This window comes from Pseudochaenichthys georgianus, chromosome 21, assembly GCF_902827115.2.
Source record: "Pseudochaenichthys georgianus chromosome 21, fPseGeo1.2, whole genome shotgun sequence".
NCBI lineage: Eukaryota > Metazoa > Chordata > Actinopteri > Perciformes > Channichthyidae > Pseudochaenichthys > Pseudochaenichthys georgianus.
In genome coordinates, this window is record NC_047523.1 from 29,951,979 (window position 1) to 29,969,328 (window position 17,350).

At 40.5% G+C, this 17,350-nt stretch overlaps 1 protein-coding gene across 2 annotated transcripts in view; it reads right to left on the bottom strand.

Annotated features, from left to right (window-relative positions):
- Nucleotides 1–2,431: 2,431 nt before the first annotated feature.
- The window catches only part of znf385b (zinc finger protein 385B), a 45,285-nt gene continuing 30,366 nt past the window's right edge, over nt 2,432–17,350 (bottom strand). For both annotated transcript variants that reach the window (XM_034109359.2, XM_034109360.1), the window contains 7 exons: nt 9,325–9,461; nt 9,049–9,159; nt 7,074–7,245; nt 6,561–6,950; nt 5,914–6,098; nt 5,473–5,568; nt 2,432–5,154 (listed from right to left, as the gene is read on the bottom strand). In XM_034109359.2, the coding sequence (XP_033965250.1) occupies nt 4,888–5,154; nt 5,473–5,568; nt 5,914–6,098; nt 6,561–6,950; nt 7,074–7,245; nt 9,049–9,159; nt 9,325–9,461 (1,358 nt within the window). In that variant the 3' untranslated portion in view covers nt 2,432–4,887. The remainder of the gene's footprint in view (nt 5,155–5,472; nt 5,569–5,913; nt 6,099–6,560; nt 6,951–7,073; nt 7,246–9,048; nt 9,160–9,324; nt 9,462–17,350) is intronic.

Genomic DNA, 17,350 nt, shown 5'->3' on the forward strand with positions numbered 1-17,350 from the left:
TTCATATTTGTATTTTGTGCTTCTACTGTGACGTGTTAACATGGTTTAAAGTTTTTTTTTCAAACTGGCTGTGCGGCAGCACCCAGTCTGCTCTGATTAGTTAGCTGGCTAGCTCTGTTGTGATTGGTAAACCATTTAGAGATGTCCCGCCCCTTAGCTTATCACGTACAAGGGGTTGGGTTGGAGTGATTAGAGAGGCGAAGTCCCTCCCTTTCCGGTGGACCTCCATGGGACCTTGGCTGAAGTCGAATAGTCCATTTAGCTTAGGAACCTTCCTAACGGAGTGAAATGACCCGGAAGTCCCTCAGTGGCAGCCATGATAAGTGCCGTTCAAAAGATGATAGGAAAGGAGGTTTCAAACTTCCTTTATAACCTCCTTTAGCTTAGGAACCACTGGACCTCCCTCACTGAAAGGAGAGGAGAAAATGCTGCCCCACAATGCCTTGCAGCCGCAGCATTTGCCGTCACACAACATTCGGCCGTTCACTGAAACAACCGATTATGACCGAGAAATGATATCATGAAAGTTACGGTGCTTATTAAGCATTTTAAAACGTATGTGGTAACTTGCCAAAGTGCTTTGTTTTGAACGTTCATCAGTATTATAATCAAAAAGAGAAATATGAACATTAGTTTTTACTGAAATGATCAAATAAAGTCAACATTTCAGTCTTTACTGAGCTGTGTGGGGGTTGTTCAACTTTAAAAAAAAATTTGAATGGTGATATACACAGTGATAGATGTTAAGGACTAACGTTTATAATAAATACATTTGTATTTATTTGAAGATCTTTTCATAGTTCATACAATCATACGTATTGGGATCATTTAGTGGGATTGCTGACACAGCAATCCAACTATCTGTTATGCTACGCATGAAATTCTTTATTATTCCACCGGGTTATTTTGCACGCAGCAGCTCATCTCAAACAAGCGCATTGACTACCCTCACTATTAAAAATCGTGTTGGTGAACACGAAATGCCGTGAGACTGGGTTGCAATGAAACACGTCCAGAAGAATGTCATGCAGAGCTGCCTGCCTTCTTTCGATTCTCCCTGAACGGCCATTTGTGCAGATAGCATGAAGTAGAAAAGATCGCCGATGCTAACGTAGCGTTAGCATTTATCCCCCGGGGGGATCCGGGCACGGTATATTATAGAATGATCACACCGGTGTGACAGTACTCTTCAAAGGGTTCACGACAAAATATAACTACTACTCTTACTGTTTACCATTTTGGGTTACTTAAAGGTGGGGTAGGTAAGTTTGAGAAACCGGCTCGAGATCGCTCGAATTTGAAAATACACAACCGGAGAAAATCTGCCACTTCCTTACAGAGGCCCTCCTCCAACACACACGAACGCGCACATGACCAATCAGGGCACGAGATAAGTTTGTGCCACGATGGAAGGCTGACAGGCAGGTAGGCCATCCAAATTACTTTAGCCGGGCCGGCTAAAATAATTGGTCATGCTTTTTACAGTATTACGGCTTCCACAGATGAAATTTTTGTATGGACTTTTTGTCAAAGCACTTACGATATTCATTGCTATCGGGATGTTAAGAGCATTCCATGGAATATAACAAAAAGTGTATCTCGAGCCGGTTTCTCAAACTTACCTACCCCACCTTTAATGTTACTTCATGTTAAGGCTAATAAAAATGACAAGGCTAAGGCTGTAATGTTAACTAGCGTGCTTGCTACTAGCTAGGTAGCTAACTTGATCCAGCCATTCCTGGTCCTCTCATCAGACGGGAAGCGAAAGTACGAGCAAGACCCATTGCTGGTATGATTACAACCTGGTACTAAGCACACAGGCACCTTGTTAAATTGATCTTATCTTAGCCATCTCTTATATTTAGTGGAGGAAAACAATTATGACATCACTTACACGACTCTGGGATTTGTAGTCTTTCTTGTTGCGTATTTTTCATAGTCTTATATTTCAACAGTTTTACGACAAACGAAAGATAAGTTTTCTCTCCCCATTGACTTCAATACATAATTTTTCCGAAATAAGGTCCCATGGGTCGGACTCGGAAGTAGATGGGCGGGACTTCGCCTCAGGGAACTTTGGGATTGTTGCCTTTGCAGACCATTGACATGCACAAAAAGCTATATAACACACTACAGGAAAGGGAAAAACCTAAAAAAGCATAATAGAGCCTCTTCCAGATATTTCCAGCACAGGAGGAAAAGTTTCTAAATAATTTCTGCAGCTCTTTTTCACATTATTTTATTTCACATTTCCCTCCAAACTGTCCACAGTTTACATTTGAAGCAAATTATTGAGTGAACATTCTTGTTGTAGGTTAAGTGCCCTCTAGTGGACAGAGGGTTATTTGAGAAACATGGGGATCTTTTAGGTTCTTTGCGAGTGGTTGAGGTTTCATCACAGTGGAATAATTACTCAGGTGTTTTGCTTAAGTAAGTTCAGCATTTTTTAATGAAAACAAATAAAACAAATGTACAGCAATAAGATAAGAAGAAAAATGATACTCAATCATCTCAACCTGACACGTTTCCTTTGCATATTTGCATCACAATCATCATAAAAAAAACAAGGTCGGACGAATAAATACTGTACAGAATGAAATGAAAGAGGATGATTACATGTTGCTGTTCTGAACTTAAACGACATGTCTTTCTTTCTTTTCTTTTTGAAATATCTGAACTATTTATTGTTTTAAAACTTGATTAAAGCTACCCTGTTTCCATGTATGAAGTATTTGAATGGTGCATTATTCAATCTAAACTCATAAAGGGCGATGATAGGTGAGTCTAAGAGAACTGAATCTATGTGCAACCACAATTATAACTTTGATTTTCAAAAAACAGATTTAATCATTTTAAAATATATTTAATGAAAGATAAGAGCCCTGTGTGTGGCAGTTTAACCCCTCTTTTAAAAACACTTAATTTACTCAATGTGCGCATGTCCTATGGGAAACATACACACTTTTATTTTGGAAGCAAAGTGATTCAATTTGATGAAGCGCGGAGAGAATACACACACATTCACACACTCACAATCTCAGTTTTCAAGACATTTTCTACAACCTGAAATAACACTTCAGTGCATTCTGTTTTGTTTCATTCCAGTATCGTAACTTGACCCCAGTGAAGACTCTCAGGCCTCAGTGTTGCTGATAAGGAAGCAAATAGAAAAGCAGCAGCTGATCTTTACATTATTGCATCATGAAGACATCATTTGACAACGGAGGAGGAAGTTCAGCGAAAGAGTTTAGAGCTTTGTTTTAGTGAGTTGACCAGCTTCATCAACATTTGAGTAGTGTGCATGGCGAGGAGATGAGATAGTTACCACACCATGAGACCAAAATACTGCATAGATAAACACAGACAAAAATACTGTCCTTTAAACAGATTTTTGTTCATTATTGGAAGACTGAGATGCTTCAAGTGCTTCAGGAGGAGGCAGGAAGACGGACAGGAAAATATCGACCATTTGAATCCATACAAAATAACCTCCAGTGTTATCACTTTCATTTTACATAAAAATGGTGCTTGTTATGTTATTTCGGACTTATTTCTGCTCAATGGCGTTCATTTGCACTGTCAATGTTTTGATTATTGCTTGGAAAATACTAGTTAACTTTTGCACTTCATCCGTAAATGGTTCTTACATTAGACATCTAATTAGCCATTTGACAAATAAATAAATGTAAGCTTTAAAAAGTTATTTGAAATGCATCGTACTTATTAAATGTGTTTTCATTATTTTTAGTTTTTTCACCCCCACCTTGAATATAAGGACGATCGATCAGGACCTATTTGCATCCTTTTAATATCCTTTAGTTGAGCTCATTATTTTTACTCTAGTGCCACCCTCAGGATACACTCCACACTTGTCGTGTGGAGTGTATCCTGAGGGTGGCACTAGAGTAAAAATAATGAGTCTTTCATTCATGTAACGTTTCTAAAAGAATTGGACGGACAGATCAGACAATGGTTCCCAACCAAACACTATGTCCTCCAGTTAGAGAAACATTTGCAAGGTCAGCTGTCTAGGTAAATAGCCAAGCATTTTCTCACCAAGGGCTAATAGGTTTGGGACTGAGGAGGTCAGAAAGTATTGCTAGACAAACACATTTGTGTCTATGTGTCGTATTGTTGACAATAAAAGAAATAAAGAATATTGCCAGCCTTATCTTTATCCTTCTTCCCAGTTTGTTTGCTCCAGATGATGTATGTTAGGAACAGGTCAAAACTTAGTGCAGGACAACATTCGTGGCATCGTAATCCAGTGTTGATATGATATAAAGACATCAGCAGTAGCATTAGTTCATGATGGAGGACGTCTGACATCAGGTCTGTGCTGGTTCGCTCCTCCAGCAGGAGAAAGAAGAGTTTTTCAAGTGTTTAGATTCTGCTCGTCCATTATGGTTCTTCACAAATCCTGGTTAACTGCAGACACATGAGAACAAGAGACTCCATCTTCTTTAGTAGCTATAGGGGCTCTTTTTTGGTAAAAATGTCAAAGAAAGAAAAAAATCTAGTAAGAATTCATAAGTTGAGTGTTTATTTGTTGATTGTTTAGAATCTGCTGAATCTGGAAAGCAGATTTTCTTTTTCCAGGGAGAGGTATTGCTTTTCTTGTAATGTCTGAGTAAATTCCTTTTAGTCTCTGTTCGGTTCTGGTTTATAAAATCCTCGGTTGCCGTCGGGTCAGTTGTTACATTTCGTCCCAAGAACATCCAGAAGACGGAGGAGGTTCAGTCTCACTTCGAAGCCAGGTGAGCAGGTTGCAGGTTTGAATCCCTGCAGCCACGATGGCAGAGCTTATGTCTCTTTTGGACTATCTGTCACTCCAACAAACTGGAGGTCAAAGGTCACAGGTTTGATTCCTGTTCCCCGACGCCGAGCTCAGTAGGGTGCAAAGAGGATCGATCCTTGGCTCGCTCTGATTGGTCCAGGAGCCGGACGCAGGAAGGAGGTGGTGAAGATAGACGACGAGCAGGGAGGGCGAGGATGAAGAGACATGGTGGGGCTGAGGGGTGTGGAGTTGGCAGTGAAGAGGGGGGAGGAGAGAGAGGAGGGAGAGAGGGAGATGGTTGTGGTGAGGGAGCACGGAGGAGGAGCAAAGGGAGTGGAGAGGAAGGATGGAGAGATGGAGGGATTCACCAACTCGCTCTGAGGAGGAGAGGAGAAGAAAAAACAGACAGGAGACAAGGAGAAAACAGTATGAGGAGAGGACAGGAATTTGGGAAAGGTGAGTAGAAAAAAGGAGGTTAAACAAGTACATATTTAAAAAAGCAAATACATGAATTGATTCATAATTAAGGATTCAAAAATTTATTCTGAAATGATTTACTACAGTCCCCAAATATTGATCCATAACAGCATTTATACTTGATGAGTTTGTTGATCGGCACAATATTGTACAAATAGTACATGCCAATAAAGCAATTTGTAATACAATTTGAGAGAGAGAGAGAGAGAGAGACTTACAGAGAGTGGGCTGCGCTGCTGTTTGTTGTACGGGCTGTATTTGGGTTTGCTGGGTTTTCCAGCCACTCTGTCCTTGTGCCTCCTGCTGGAGATGTGCTGCAACAACAACAACAAAGTTATTATATTATTTCCAATACGTAAAGCCTCCCAAAAATGTGAACTCAGATATTTCACAATGAATGCCTTTTGCTTCCAAAATGTTGAGTTGTTTAAAACAGTAAATCATTTTCTAGCTACATAATGGAGATACAAAAGCTATTAGAAACAAAAACATGAATAGAAAGGTGCCTTTCAAGTTGGTATTTTAATGTTACTGCTCATTGGGTACAACAAGCTGCTTTGTGGCTTTGCTCAGAAGGAGACTGTAGATCTGAACAGGATGAGTCACAGAGTGGGCTCTGTGTAACACTAGAATAAAGTTATTGCTCCCTGGGTTTCTACCTGTTTGAGCTGGATCTCAGAGTTGACATGAACGTCACAGATCTGGCAGTGGAAGGTTTTGTTCTGCAGGCCGGAGCCCTTCAGCATGGAGCTGCTGCCGTTCTTCAGCTTGGCCCCGGCACGAGGGTACGCCTTGATCGGCCCGGCGCCGCTCCGAGCCTCCATCATCGTCTTGTGCTTTGAACCTGCAGATAGAAACAATCAGAAACTAAACTTCCATACAAAACAACATCTTGCTGTTGTTTAAAGATAGATTTACTTCCATCAAGCCCATTTCTTTCAGTTCATTTCTTTCTTAATCAACCTGCAGAGACTTCCAACTTGCTGAAGTCATGAAAGTATAGGAATCATCATCACGTGGTAACATGAGTGTTGAAAGCGCTGCCTGTTGATGCATTCAAGGACACTTACAAATGTGAGAGTTGGCTGCTTATCAGAGAACAAACAAACAAAATATATCTGTTGCAAAAAGTTTGTACATGTAGCTAAGGTGACACAGTTGCCGTCTATAACAACAACAACACACTTAGCAGATCAATCATCAGGTATATGAAGCATGCGATTGAAAAGTTGCTCAAGCTTCAACTGAAGACATGAAAAACGGCAGCAGATGAAACCACATCCATACTTCATCTATTCCCCCTCACCTGCATTGTGAGCCTCCAGCTGAGAGAGAGAGTTGACGGCGACTTTACACAGAGAGCAGTACATCAGCTTCTTCGCCTTCTCATCCTCTGTCTCTGCAGAGGAAGGAGCATCCTGGGAAGAGGCCAGGGAGGGAGGAGGAGGAGCAGCAGGGGATGAAGAGGAGGTGACAGGAGCTGGAGGAGGGAGAGGCGGAGAGGCTTTGGAAGAAGGGAAAGAGGGTGAGGAAGAAGAGGAGAAGAGGCCCGGGGCAGGGAGAGCGGTGGGAGGACTGGAGGGAGGAGGCTCACTGCCTGGTCTGCTGGAGGAGGGGGAGGTGGAGGAGGGAGGGGAGAAGGAGGGGAGGACGAAGGGATTGAGAGTAAAGGAGTCTGTGAGGCCCGATAAGAGATCTGGAGGAAGGATGGGTAAAAGGAGGAAGACAAGGAGTAATAAATAAATAAATTCACTAAAACCACTTCCCAAAATGAAAATCAGTAACATTAACAGTGTTAAGATCATCTATTACAATTAACCTGTGTGCTGATTGGTGATGCTGTTTGCTGAGACAGGAGGGGCGGGGCAAACAGGACTCGTTCTGCTCCCATTGGTCTCTCCGGTGATTGACAGCTTGGCCTTGGTCTTGTTCTCCTGAGACTTGAGCTTCTTGGCGTGACGACTGCCCCTGAAATGAGCCTCTGCCTGAGACTGAAGCAAGAGACACACAGAGAGATTTCACTTTCTGGTCGGGCTAAAGTGCTGATGTGACTTCCTGTTCAGCCCCAGAGCCACTAGCTTAGAGACTCAGTACGAACTCATAATGACCGTTTCTGTCATCGGTTTTCTCATAGATTTCTATTCAATTAGACTTGCAACAAGTTGAGTTACTGAGTATTAGAGAGAATGTAGGTTTTAGGCACTTCTACATATGTTTAACTTTTCCCTGAGAACTGGCAGAAATCCCTGAAAGTGAACTTATCTTTTGTGAGGTAAGCTGAGGTGTATTCCCTTGGTTGCAATCTTCAGCCTCATTGCTAGATGCCGCTTCATCTTAACTACAGAACCAGATTAGAATTGAATTAGTTCTGGAAGTATTAGGTCCTGCGCCAAAGTAATGGACAAATAACAATGTTCACCTGGTTGCAATAACCTGTGTGCATTATCTTGTTTTTCATTATCCAGATAAGGTATCCAAATGGAAGGCAGAGATGTTGTCTTTGTTCCACAGGGAAACAAACCTCCAGGTTAACAGTGTCCTCATGTGTCTGTCTGGATTCTCAATGACTCAGCTTTCTTTATGTACTAGACTGAGCCCTTGCTGCCCTTTTACTCCTCTCCTCCCTACGGAAGTGATTCCTGTTTTCATGTTCACTCATGAATAATTGTAACAGCTCATAAATATTTCATGTTTGACTGGCATGTCACTAACGATGCAGCTTGTTAGCTTTCAGCAATCATTATTTGAAGGAGAGTGTGTCCTTCACACAGCGCTGCAATAACAAAGAGGGTAGGGGTCGCACCTGTTGATACACACTGGCTCTTCTGACAGGATTATCCATCATACAAAATACAAACAAGCTTCACAAAGTATACGTCTCAGCTCTATCATAACCAAACATTTTCCTTAGAAGTTTCCTGCAGAAAATATTTTTCAAGAAACACTTCATCTTCAGTCAGATGCATCTCTGTGCATCTGAAAGCATGTAGGTCCAGGATGAATTTAGTCCTGGACCTACATGAATTCTAGCTCGAGCTTAAGTGAGAAATTATACTGCACATCTTTGCCATTTTCAACATTAGTGGCATAGAAAGTGTCACCTAACAAGTTATAAAAAATCATCTTACTATCGGTCTTATGATGAGTAGATATCATAATCTATAAGTGAATAGAGATAGTTTCAGGTGGTTTAGTTTAGCATAGCACAAAGACTAATAGCAGTGAGGAACTGCTAGCCTAGCTCCAAATAAACCCGACCCTCAACAACTCCTACAGCTACATTGCTATATCTTGTTTAATGAGCAGGTGTCGACATTGATAAGTAAAAAGGAGAATAAGCGTTCAAGCTATTTGTTCACCAATCCCTGGAGACAGTAACTAGGATGCTACATGTCTAAACTCCTGTCCACATTGTGGAGCTGTCAGATCGTAAAGACAACATTTACAATAAATGAAGACCACATTGATTTATTCTTAGTGTGCATTTCATTTCCATCCGTTTCCATGGACCTAGGCGAGCACTTTCCTCCTGCCTTGGTCTAGGTTTTAGTTCTAAGCTAGGCTAAACATATACTGAATGGAGAACAATAGGTGATGAAACTGGTATCATTCTTCTCCTCTGACTCTGGGGAAGACGGAGCAAAGGATTTCAGGAAATGTTGATAGCAACATGACCACAGATGACTCATATGACTGGACGATGATCACAGAGACATAATCAAACTGACTGGAAGAATGTGAAGAATCGGATTTAGATGCCAAACTTACGTGGAAACACAAACAGAAAAACTTACGTCAGAGTTGAACCTCAGCTGGCACATGGTGCATGAGATGACCTGTTTCTTCTTGGGTACCAACGTAACGCCAAAAGTGTGGTTGATGACGGCCTTCTGAACCGGGTCCATCTGCAGGAGGCGAACGGAGGTCAGAGGTCAAGAGCCTGCTTAGGTTGGGATGATGCCAGAGTGATGCTGACAGGTCTCTTTATCACAGTCAGCCTGTACGGCCTGCAGCTGCGACACGCTGTCACTTTTACTGTCCCTCACACACACACGTTCACACAGTCATACCGTGTTGAAGTTTGGGAACAGTCCGACTGGCGAAGCCGTCTCGACAGGAAACGACAGGAATGGTTTCATCATCATGGAGGAACCAGTGGCGCCGATCAACCCTGGCAACGTACCGCCCACTGCACCACACACACTCCCTGCATAAAAGAGAGACAAAGGGTTTGAATCATGGGTTTCAGATAACTGATGGCACTGTTATTGATTACTTTGAGAGCTCTTTAGTTCTTGGAGTTTATTGGCGACTTGTTTAACATTAAACAGAGAGGATGATGTATTTAAAAAAATTGCTAGACACATGACAACACCCAAAACCTTTAACAAAGAATTTTTTTATGTCACAGCAGTGTATTCTCTATTCAAAATAACAAACAGGAAACCAAGTTTTAAATATAAAATGTCTACAGATTGATCCACTTTGCTTGCGTCATTTTCTTTTTGGATGGAAGATGTATAATTGTGCTTCTTGTCAAACTGGAGACATCATTCAAATACCTTTGAGGAAACAAACCACTGCTGTAGGAGTCATTATAAAATAGAGTTTTTACTATTTCTCTTTGGTTTGAGTGGAAGAGAACAGACGAGATTTGATTTAAAAAAAGCTGATTTTCAGATCAACTGTTAAAACGGTAACCATGTGTTTCAACATAGGAATGCCAGTGAACGTATCTTCAGCTGGCCTGTGAGCTGAGTGATACCGACACTTCTTGGCAAAGCCTGAGAAAAGCAAATGGAGGAAATCCATCTCTCTCTGATATTCATGTCATTTCAACCTGGAGACCTGAGCAGCTGATGCTGATGCTTTTCAGTAACAACATGAGGAACATATGGCGCTGCAGCAGCTGGAGTCAGAGAGTGGTAATAATGCGGAGATCGAGAGTAAGAACGTGAATGAGTGGCTCACATAATGAGCCCATGTGTCCAGTCACCACAGGGCCAGTAAGAGTCCTTCATCTCCATTTAAAGAAGCAGATGGTAGAGAAGTACATTTACTCCCCAGTGACCAAATGAAGGGTTGTACACAGCACAGCACACAATAAAAACAACAAGACTATTGCAAAACAAATGACTGTTATTCATATCTCAAATACATTTAAGAGCCACTCAGTGTTAGGAGCGCCTTTCGAGGAAAAGCAGCTATGGTTCTATAGTGTAAATCCAAATGTTGGTGTGAGCAGTGGTTACACATACATACACAGTGATCACAGGAGAGTTGTTCTAAAGAAACATCCATGTATTACTTCTATCTCTCCAAGTAGATTATAGTCACAGCTTGTAGAAGCCCTGCAGTAAATCCCTTGATAACAACAGTGTGGGTGAGGAGGAGGAGGAGGAGGAGGAGGAGGAGGAGGAGGAGGAGGAGGAGGAGCGAGGAACAAGAGTAGGATAAGTTTTTGTCTCATTGATTTGTAGCATCAGTCCAACCTGACAACATTTTAAATACACTATAAACCAGTTTAAGCTATTCTAAATGCTTTATAATGTATTTCAAGCCATTCTGTTTGTGCTTTAGCAAACTTTGAATGCACTCAAATCTACTGACACCTATTTCACATGCACTATAATCCAAATCCAGCCCAACCCTTGAAGATGAGGATTACTAAAACAGCTCTGGATGTTGATCTGGATAAACTGGATTGAGGCTTGGTTTTAGTGTTAACACGTACTTAAACCAAACTAAGCAATCACAACCCAGTTTAACACATCTTAATCTAAATGCATTATAATGTAATCCATCTGGATTGAAGGTAAATCCAAGTGGTAAACCCCCATGCCTCAAAGTAAAGCCAATGTGCAAGTGCATTCAACTTGTATTGATTCAAATATCCAGGAGGGGGAGAATCCACTGGTTTTAAAAGAAGCCTGATATTATGGACGTCTGTGAGAAGATGACACTACTTCTACTTCATTGAATATTTTTCTAATGAGTTTATGAAGACATTAGCTAGTTTTTAGACTTTTTCAATACAGCATAATGCAATCATTATGAAAATGATTGTCAAATAAGGACTCAAATTGACAATTAGGCAGGGTATGCTCAGGGGTGTCAAACTCAAATACACAGTGGGCCAAAATAAAAAAAAATGGGTACTAGTCGAGGGCCGGACTGGTTCAATGTTTATTGCAAAACTTATTGAAATGAATGTATTGCACATGTTAAACCTGGAACTAACAAAGCTTAAATTATTGCCTATAAAAACAACATTAAATAATCAGTTGCATTCATTTTTTATGGCTCTATCTGCAGCTTTTCCGGAGTCATTTCTTATGAACAGCTTAAAAAAAACAATTTCCCTCAAAGAAAAAAACAAACATGCCCTGTTGTCGCAAGAAACATCCATTGAGCTCAGTTTGCTGCTCTGTGATAGTTCAAGCCAGATACTTGGCATCTCATCTCGGGTGCAAGTTCATCAATGTTTGGGGTCAGGCTCTGAGCTGAGGACACCCTCAGGATTGAGTGAAGGTGTGCGTGCAATATACCGGCGGGCCATATCTAATAATAATAAAAAATGATCCTGCGGGCCGAAATTTAATCCACCAAGGGCCTGATTTGGCCCCCGGGCCTTGAGTTTGACACGTCTAGGGCCTGGCAACACCTCATTGCGTTTTCAAGTTTGGTTGTTGTTTGGGTTTTTGTCATTGAACGTTATAAACAACTTAGTGCTTCACATTGTGTTTTCAGTTCATTAACGTTAATAATAACATGTTGATCCACCCTCTTGCGCCACTTGTAGTTGCAAAAAAAACTAAAAGCAATATTAAAAAGCCAAAATCTGCCAGGCCAGGTCATGCCAGGACTGCTGTGTGTGTTTTCTGACTGACATTAAGATATCTGTAGATTAACAGTCTGCCGTGCTGCTGCTAAATTTATCCTCATAAAGCAGAGCTGTTAGTCATTGTCTGCATTTGCCACTACAGCTCATCATTACGTTTGTCACAACATGTCACAACACAGAGCTGGAATCGAACACGAAGCCGACACATAGCAGCTCAGATTACCGTCACTGCGCTCCTATTAGCTGGGAGATTATTTATGATTGTAAATACAGATTAGTGTCTATTTAAAGATTGTGTAACCTGACATCTGGTGGACCTGCCAATAAAGAGCTCCACCTTCAATAATTGTAATAGTGAATAGTTACAGTTAATAGGTCAAATTTAAGAGATTACTTACACCAACATAATGTGTTTCCTTGAGAAATTACTTTGAAATGCTGCCATTGGAAATGTGCCTTTTTATATGTTTTAGTTCACTTAAAGGTGGGGTGGGTAATTCACTTCAGAAACACTTGTTGTTATATTCCATGGAATGCTCTTAACATCCCGATAGCAATGAATATCTTAAGTGCTTTGACAAAAAATCCATACAAAAATCTGTGGAAGCCGTAGCGCTGTAAAAAGCACAACCAATCATTTTAGCCGGCCCGGCTAAAATGACTGGATGGCCTACCTGCCTGTCAGCCTCCCATCTCGTGAACACATTTATCTCGTGCCCTCATTGGTCATGTGCGCGTTCGTGTGTGTTGGAGGAGGGGCTCTGTAAGGAAGTCTGAAGGAAGGGGCAGATTTTAGCGCACTCAAGCAGGTTTCTCCATTCTTACCTACCCTACCTTTAATGAACTGTATATATATTTTTGTATTATTCTTTAAATGTTGGTAATATTTTCAGCCGACTTTCTTTCTGTGTATTGCATCCTGAAATTGAAAAAGAGACAGAGTGGCATAGAGAGGGTTAACCTTAACCAAAGCTGCCTGCTGGTCGTGGATTTACCAGAGCATTTGATACATAAAATGTGACATAACAAGCCCTTAAGTAACGGTAATTTAGTCAAGCACATAAATGAAATCCAGCATTAGGGCACTCGTTACTGTCATAAATCACTGAGTCATTTTAGTAACTTTGCAATGAGTTACTTCGACCCCATCAACAATGTATCACAATGAAGACACTTTTAAACTACATTTGAACTCAGATCTATTTATAAAAATACAAAATTAAAGATGCCATTGTGAGGCAGAACTTTTGTCATCAACCTACTATGTCATGGTTTTTATCAACAGTATTCAAAAGAACAATTCGTTTGACAGGTTGTATTATATCATTTGAGAACCAAAACAGGGAGTGCACTCCCAGCTTTAGTGTGTATGGTGTACTTTATAGGGTTTAGAGGGGGTAAGCATATAATATGTGACCCTCTGAGCGTGTGTGGTTGACAGTTTAAAGAGTTTGGTCGAAGTCACTCAGATGGAAATGTGAATAAATTCTCAATAACAAAACAATACCGATGATTTGTGATGCCTTTCCAAATCCCATCTCGACCTTCTTTTTCCAGAGTCAGTGTTTCAGGGAGCTTTATTCTGCATGCTTGTATTTTTTAACGACACTTAATTCTCAATGTACGACACGCTGAAAACTGAGTCATATTAAGTGTGCAGTCGGACATGTTCCCTGTATGCTCAGGGAGAACTTGAGATGTGGGTTGGTATGTGTGTGTGTGATCAAGGGTGTGTTGACAGGGTCGTCTTAATTCTGTCCTCTGAGATCTGGTTACAACACACACACATATACACACACACACACACACACACGCACGCACACACACACACACACACACACACACAACTTACAGTAAGTTGCTGATCTAAGAAGCTGCTATAAATACAGTTCCACATCTGCTACTGCGTTCAGAGTTCAGAGGCTCTGTAAACTAGCATTGAAAACTTGCCATAAACTAAGTAACTAACCAGACAGTTTTATTTCAGGCTGCTGCTGAATGGTCAACAGATCCTTGAAACACTGCCCAATATGTAAACAAACACTCTCAGTTCAGAGCTTTACATAGCACACGTTTCTTTGAACGACGCTTCTCCTGCTCTGAAGAATGAAGTAGCAACAAAAGTGATCAGGGGTTTCAAACTGTGACAGACATTGAACACAAAGGGCTTCTTGTGAATAAATCATATAAGATATACAAATGGTAAAATTAAAAATTAAAAAACACACACAAAATAAACACTAAACCAATGGAGGAAAGACAAATGGCAGTTAAAATAAGTGGATCTTTGGCTGCTTTTGAAAGGTGTCAACAGTGACCGCAGATCGGGTGTCTGTAAGTATGCTGAGTGGTGTAAATCAGATCACGAGGAATTCTCCTCAGTGTTTTGGTGCATGGTCATAGTAAATACAGTGAGGGAAAATAAGAAATGCAAAAGTCTTTAGTTTGGTCTCCTTTAGCATAATAAACTCTGCATTATACATCTGTTCAATGAATAAAGAGTAACCAAAGAAGGAAACAAGCTATCAGGGCTGGTGAGCTGGTTAGGTTGACCCCTAACGGGACAAGTGGTTTACACATTTTAAACTCCTGTCTACAAATTCCCCAAACCGTCTGGGGAGTCGTTAAAATATGCTGACAGGAGGTTAACGGCTCTGCAGACCCTCAGTTATCCTGAATGATCACAAGCCCACCCAGGGTTAAGATGAGCAGAGATATCTGTGATAACATTGAAATTAATTAATGTAGCTGCGGAATTGTATTTCAAATGCAGCTGTAAACTTCTAAATGATTGAGAAAGAAGTGACGTTTCTTTCCGGGTGCTGTGTTTGCTGACATCAGCAGCTGCCGAGATCACATGTTCTATACATTCATTGTAAACCCTTTCTTATTTGCAGTGTCTAGTTTCCCGCTGGTCAGTCCCGTTGTATCTGCTGCAGTTTGATTTATGTCTGTGGCTGGAATCAGGGTTATCTTTGGTATTCACACACACACACACACACACACACACAGACACACACACACACACACACACACACACACACACACACACACACACACACACATTTACATACACACTCTCATAGGATGAAGATGTATCTGCACATTGCTGTTGTACCGTCAGCTGCAGAATGAAGCTCCTGCAACCGATCTAACTTACGGAGCTCAGCGCCATGCGTCCCAAATCACCTCTGTAATTCAGCCACTGTGGTTACTAAGAAGTGTGGATGGTATTTAATTCCCCCCTAATCCACCTCAGGTAGATAACACCAGATGGGACAAACCTCTCAGGCTTTTGCAGGAACTTCAAGTTCCTTAATGATTGAGAGTATCGTTTCAGTAACTCCTAGAAACTCCTTAAGGATCCCTGGAACATTGTCTTTTGTCAGACGTTATAGAGACTCTTTTTCACCCTATGTGTGCCTGTTTGCTTTCTGGTTTGATTTTCCAAGAACAGATATATAAAATGAATACAACCTAAGTGAAAGAGAGGGCTAAACTTAGAAGCAAAGCATTTTCAGTTTTGTAAAAAGAAAGCCGTAGCGAGCTGTGCCTTTAACAATGGTGAAACATTGGGAAATCACATCTTCTTTTGACAGCTTAACATTAATCAACTTAACAGCTTAATATGATCTGTACGTTACCCAGCACACCGTGTAGAGTTTCTCTTTCATAGCAGTGGATGACAGATACTTTGACATCCTTCAGCAGGCATGGAGTCGCCTAACACTACAGCCAAACTACATGCAGCGGATTTAATTTAAATCCATGAAAAGGTTGTTGGTCAGTAGTAAGCCGAGTTGAAAGAGCTGACCTTTGAGGGAATAAAGAGCCTGGAAGGTCTCAAATAGAAGAGCATATCATCATGGCTAATGAGATGCATTGCATCATACAGTTTTACAAAAAAGCTGGTCCACGAAGGAGGAATGGATGGCAGACAGTTGAAACCATAGACTGTACAACAAATATGTCTCTCAAAGAAACTCTCCATTGTTGAAGGTGCATGGTTTTTAGTTTTTTATGCTGATATATGACCGTTACAAACTATACCCTGACAGCCCGCTAGCTCCTATCCTTTACTTATAAAAGTATCCATACCACGTCATACAAGGTATTCCATTTTAAGTGAAAGTTCTGCATTAAAAGAAAGTACCAAGATCAAAATCCACAGTCACATTGAACAGTATAATTACTTTTTTCATTGTTATATTAGTAACAGAATTATATAATTGAAAATGTTCATCAATGTAGAAAAGTGTAGGCAAACATTTTGCAATCTGAGGTGGAGCGACTGTTTTGTATTTTGTCATATAAATTGTAATATCATGTGTCAAATGTATATCTTTAAAGCAACTAGTAATCATTGCTCTTCACTAAATGTAACAGGGGAAGAAAGTTAAAATTCCCCCCTTAGTGCACTTCGTTAAATTATTGAAAATGATAAAGGTTAAAAAAAATATTGATACACGTTAGTATTGCGATATTTTGGGAGATACGGTATCATATCTTTGAAAAACTAAGGATTTTGGGAAACAGTGGTTCAGATTGGACACATTGTAATGCCATGATGTTGGATGTTACAGGAACTGTGAGGAATGCAAATGCAGACCCCACCGCATAGTTTTGCATACAGTGGTTTGATACTATGACAATTTATCCATAAATGACATTACAAAAGTTGCTATAAGGCCTAGTTAATCACAACATATTGAATCCTGCCCCATGTTCCATGATATCACATCACATCGCCAAATTCTTGCCAATACGCATCCGAATTTAAGTTTTTTATCTGAAAAGATGCTTTTGAGCGGGACAATGAGGATTAAAATGATTTAAGAAAAGCTTCAGACTTGATCCGGTATTAAAAAAGATCATCATATTGTATTGTATTAGTATATACAATCAAAAATAAATCTAGTCTGGTTGGAGTATTTCAATCTTGGAAACTTATGCTTATCCAAGAAAAAATCATTTTCAATATCCACAGGGAATTATTAAAACAATCACACTTGTAGAATTTACTGTATACCTTTTTGTTTAAGAGAGCATTCTGCAGTGTTTCTGTTCTGCAGTCTTTGGGAAGCAGAACAATACAAATGTCAAAAAGAAAACAACACAAATCTTCTTTTACCCTCATTTGCTAAATAAAGTGTACTGCAATCTCTTTAAATTAAGTCAAATGAAGTGGCTCATTTCAGAGTTTGGTGAATAAATGTGAACTGTGCGAGAGCGATGTAGAATTGTCCGTGGTA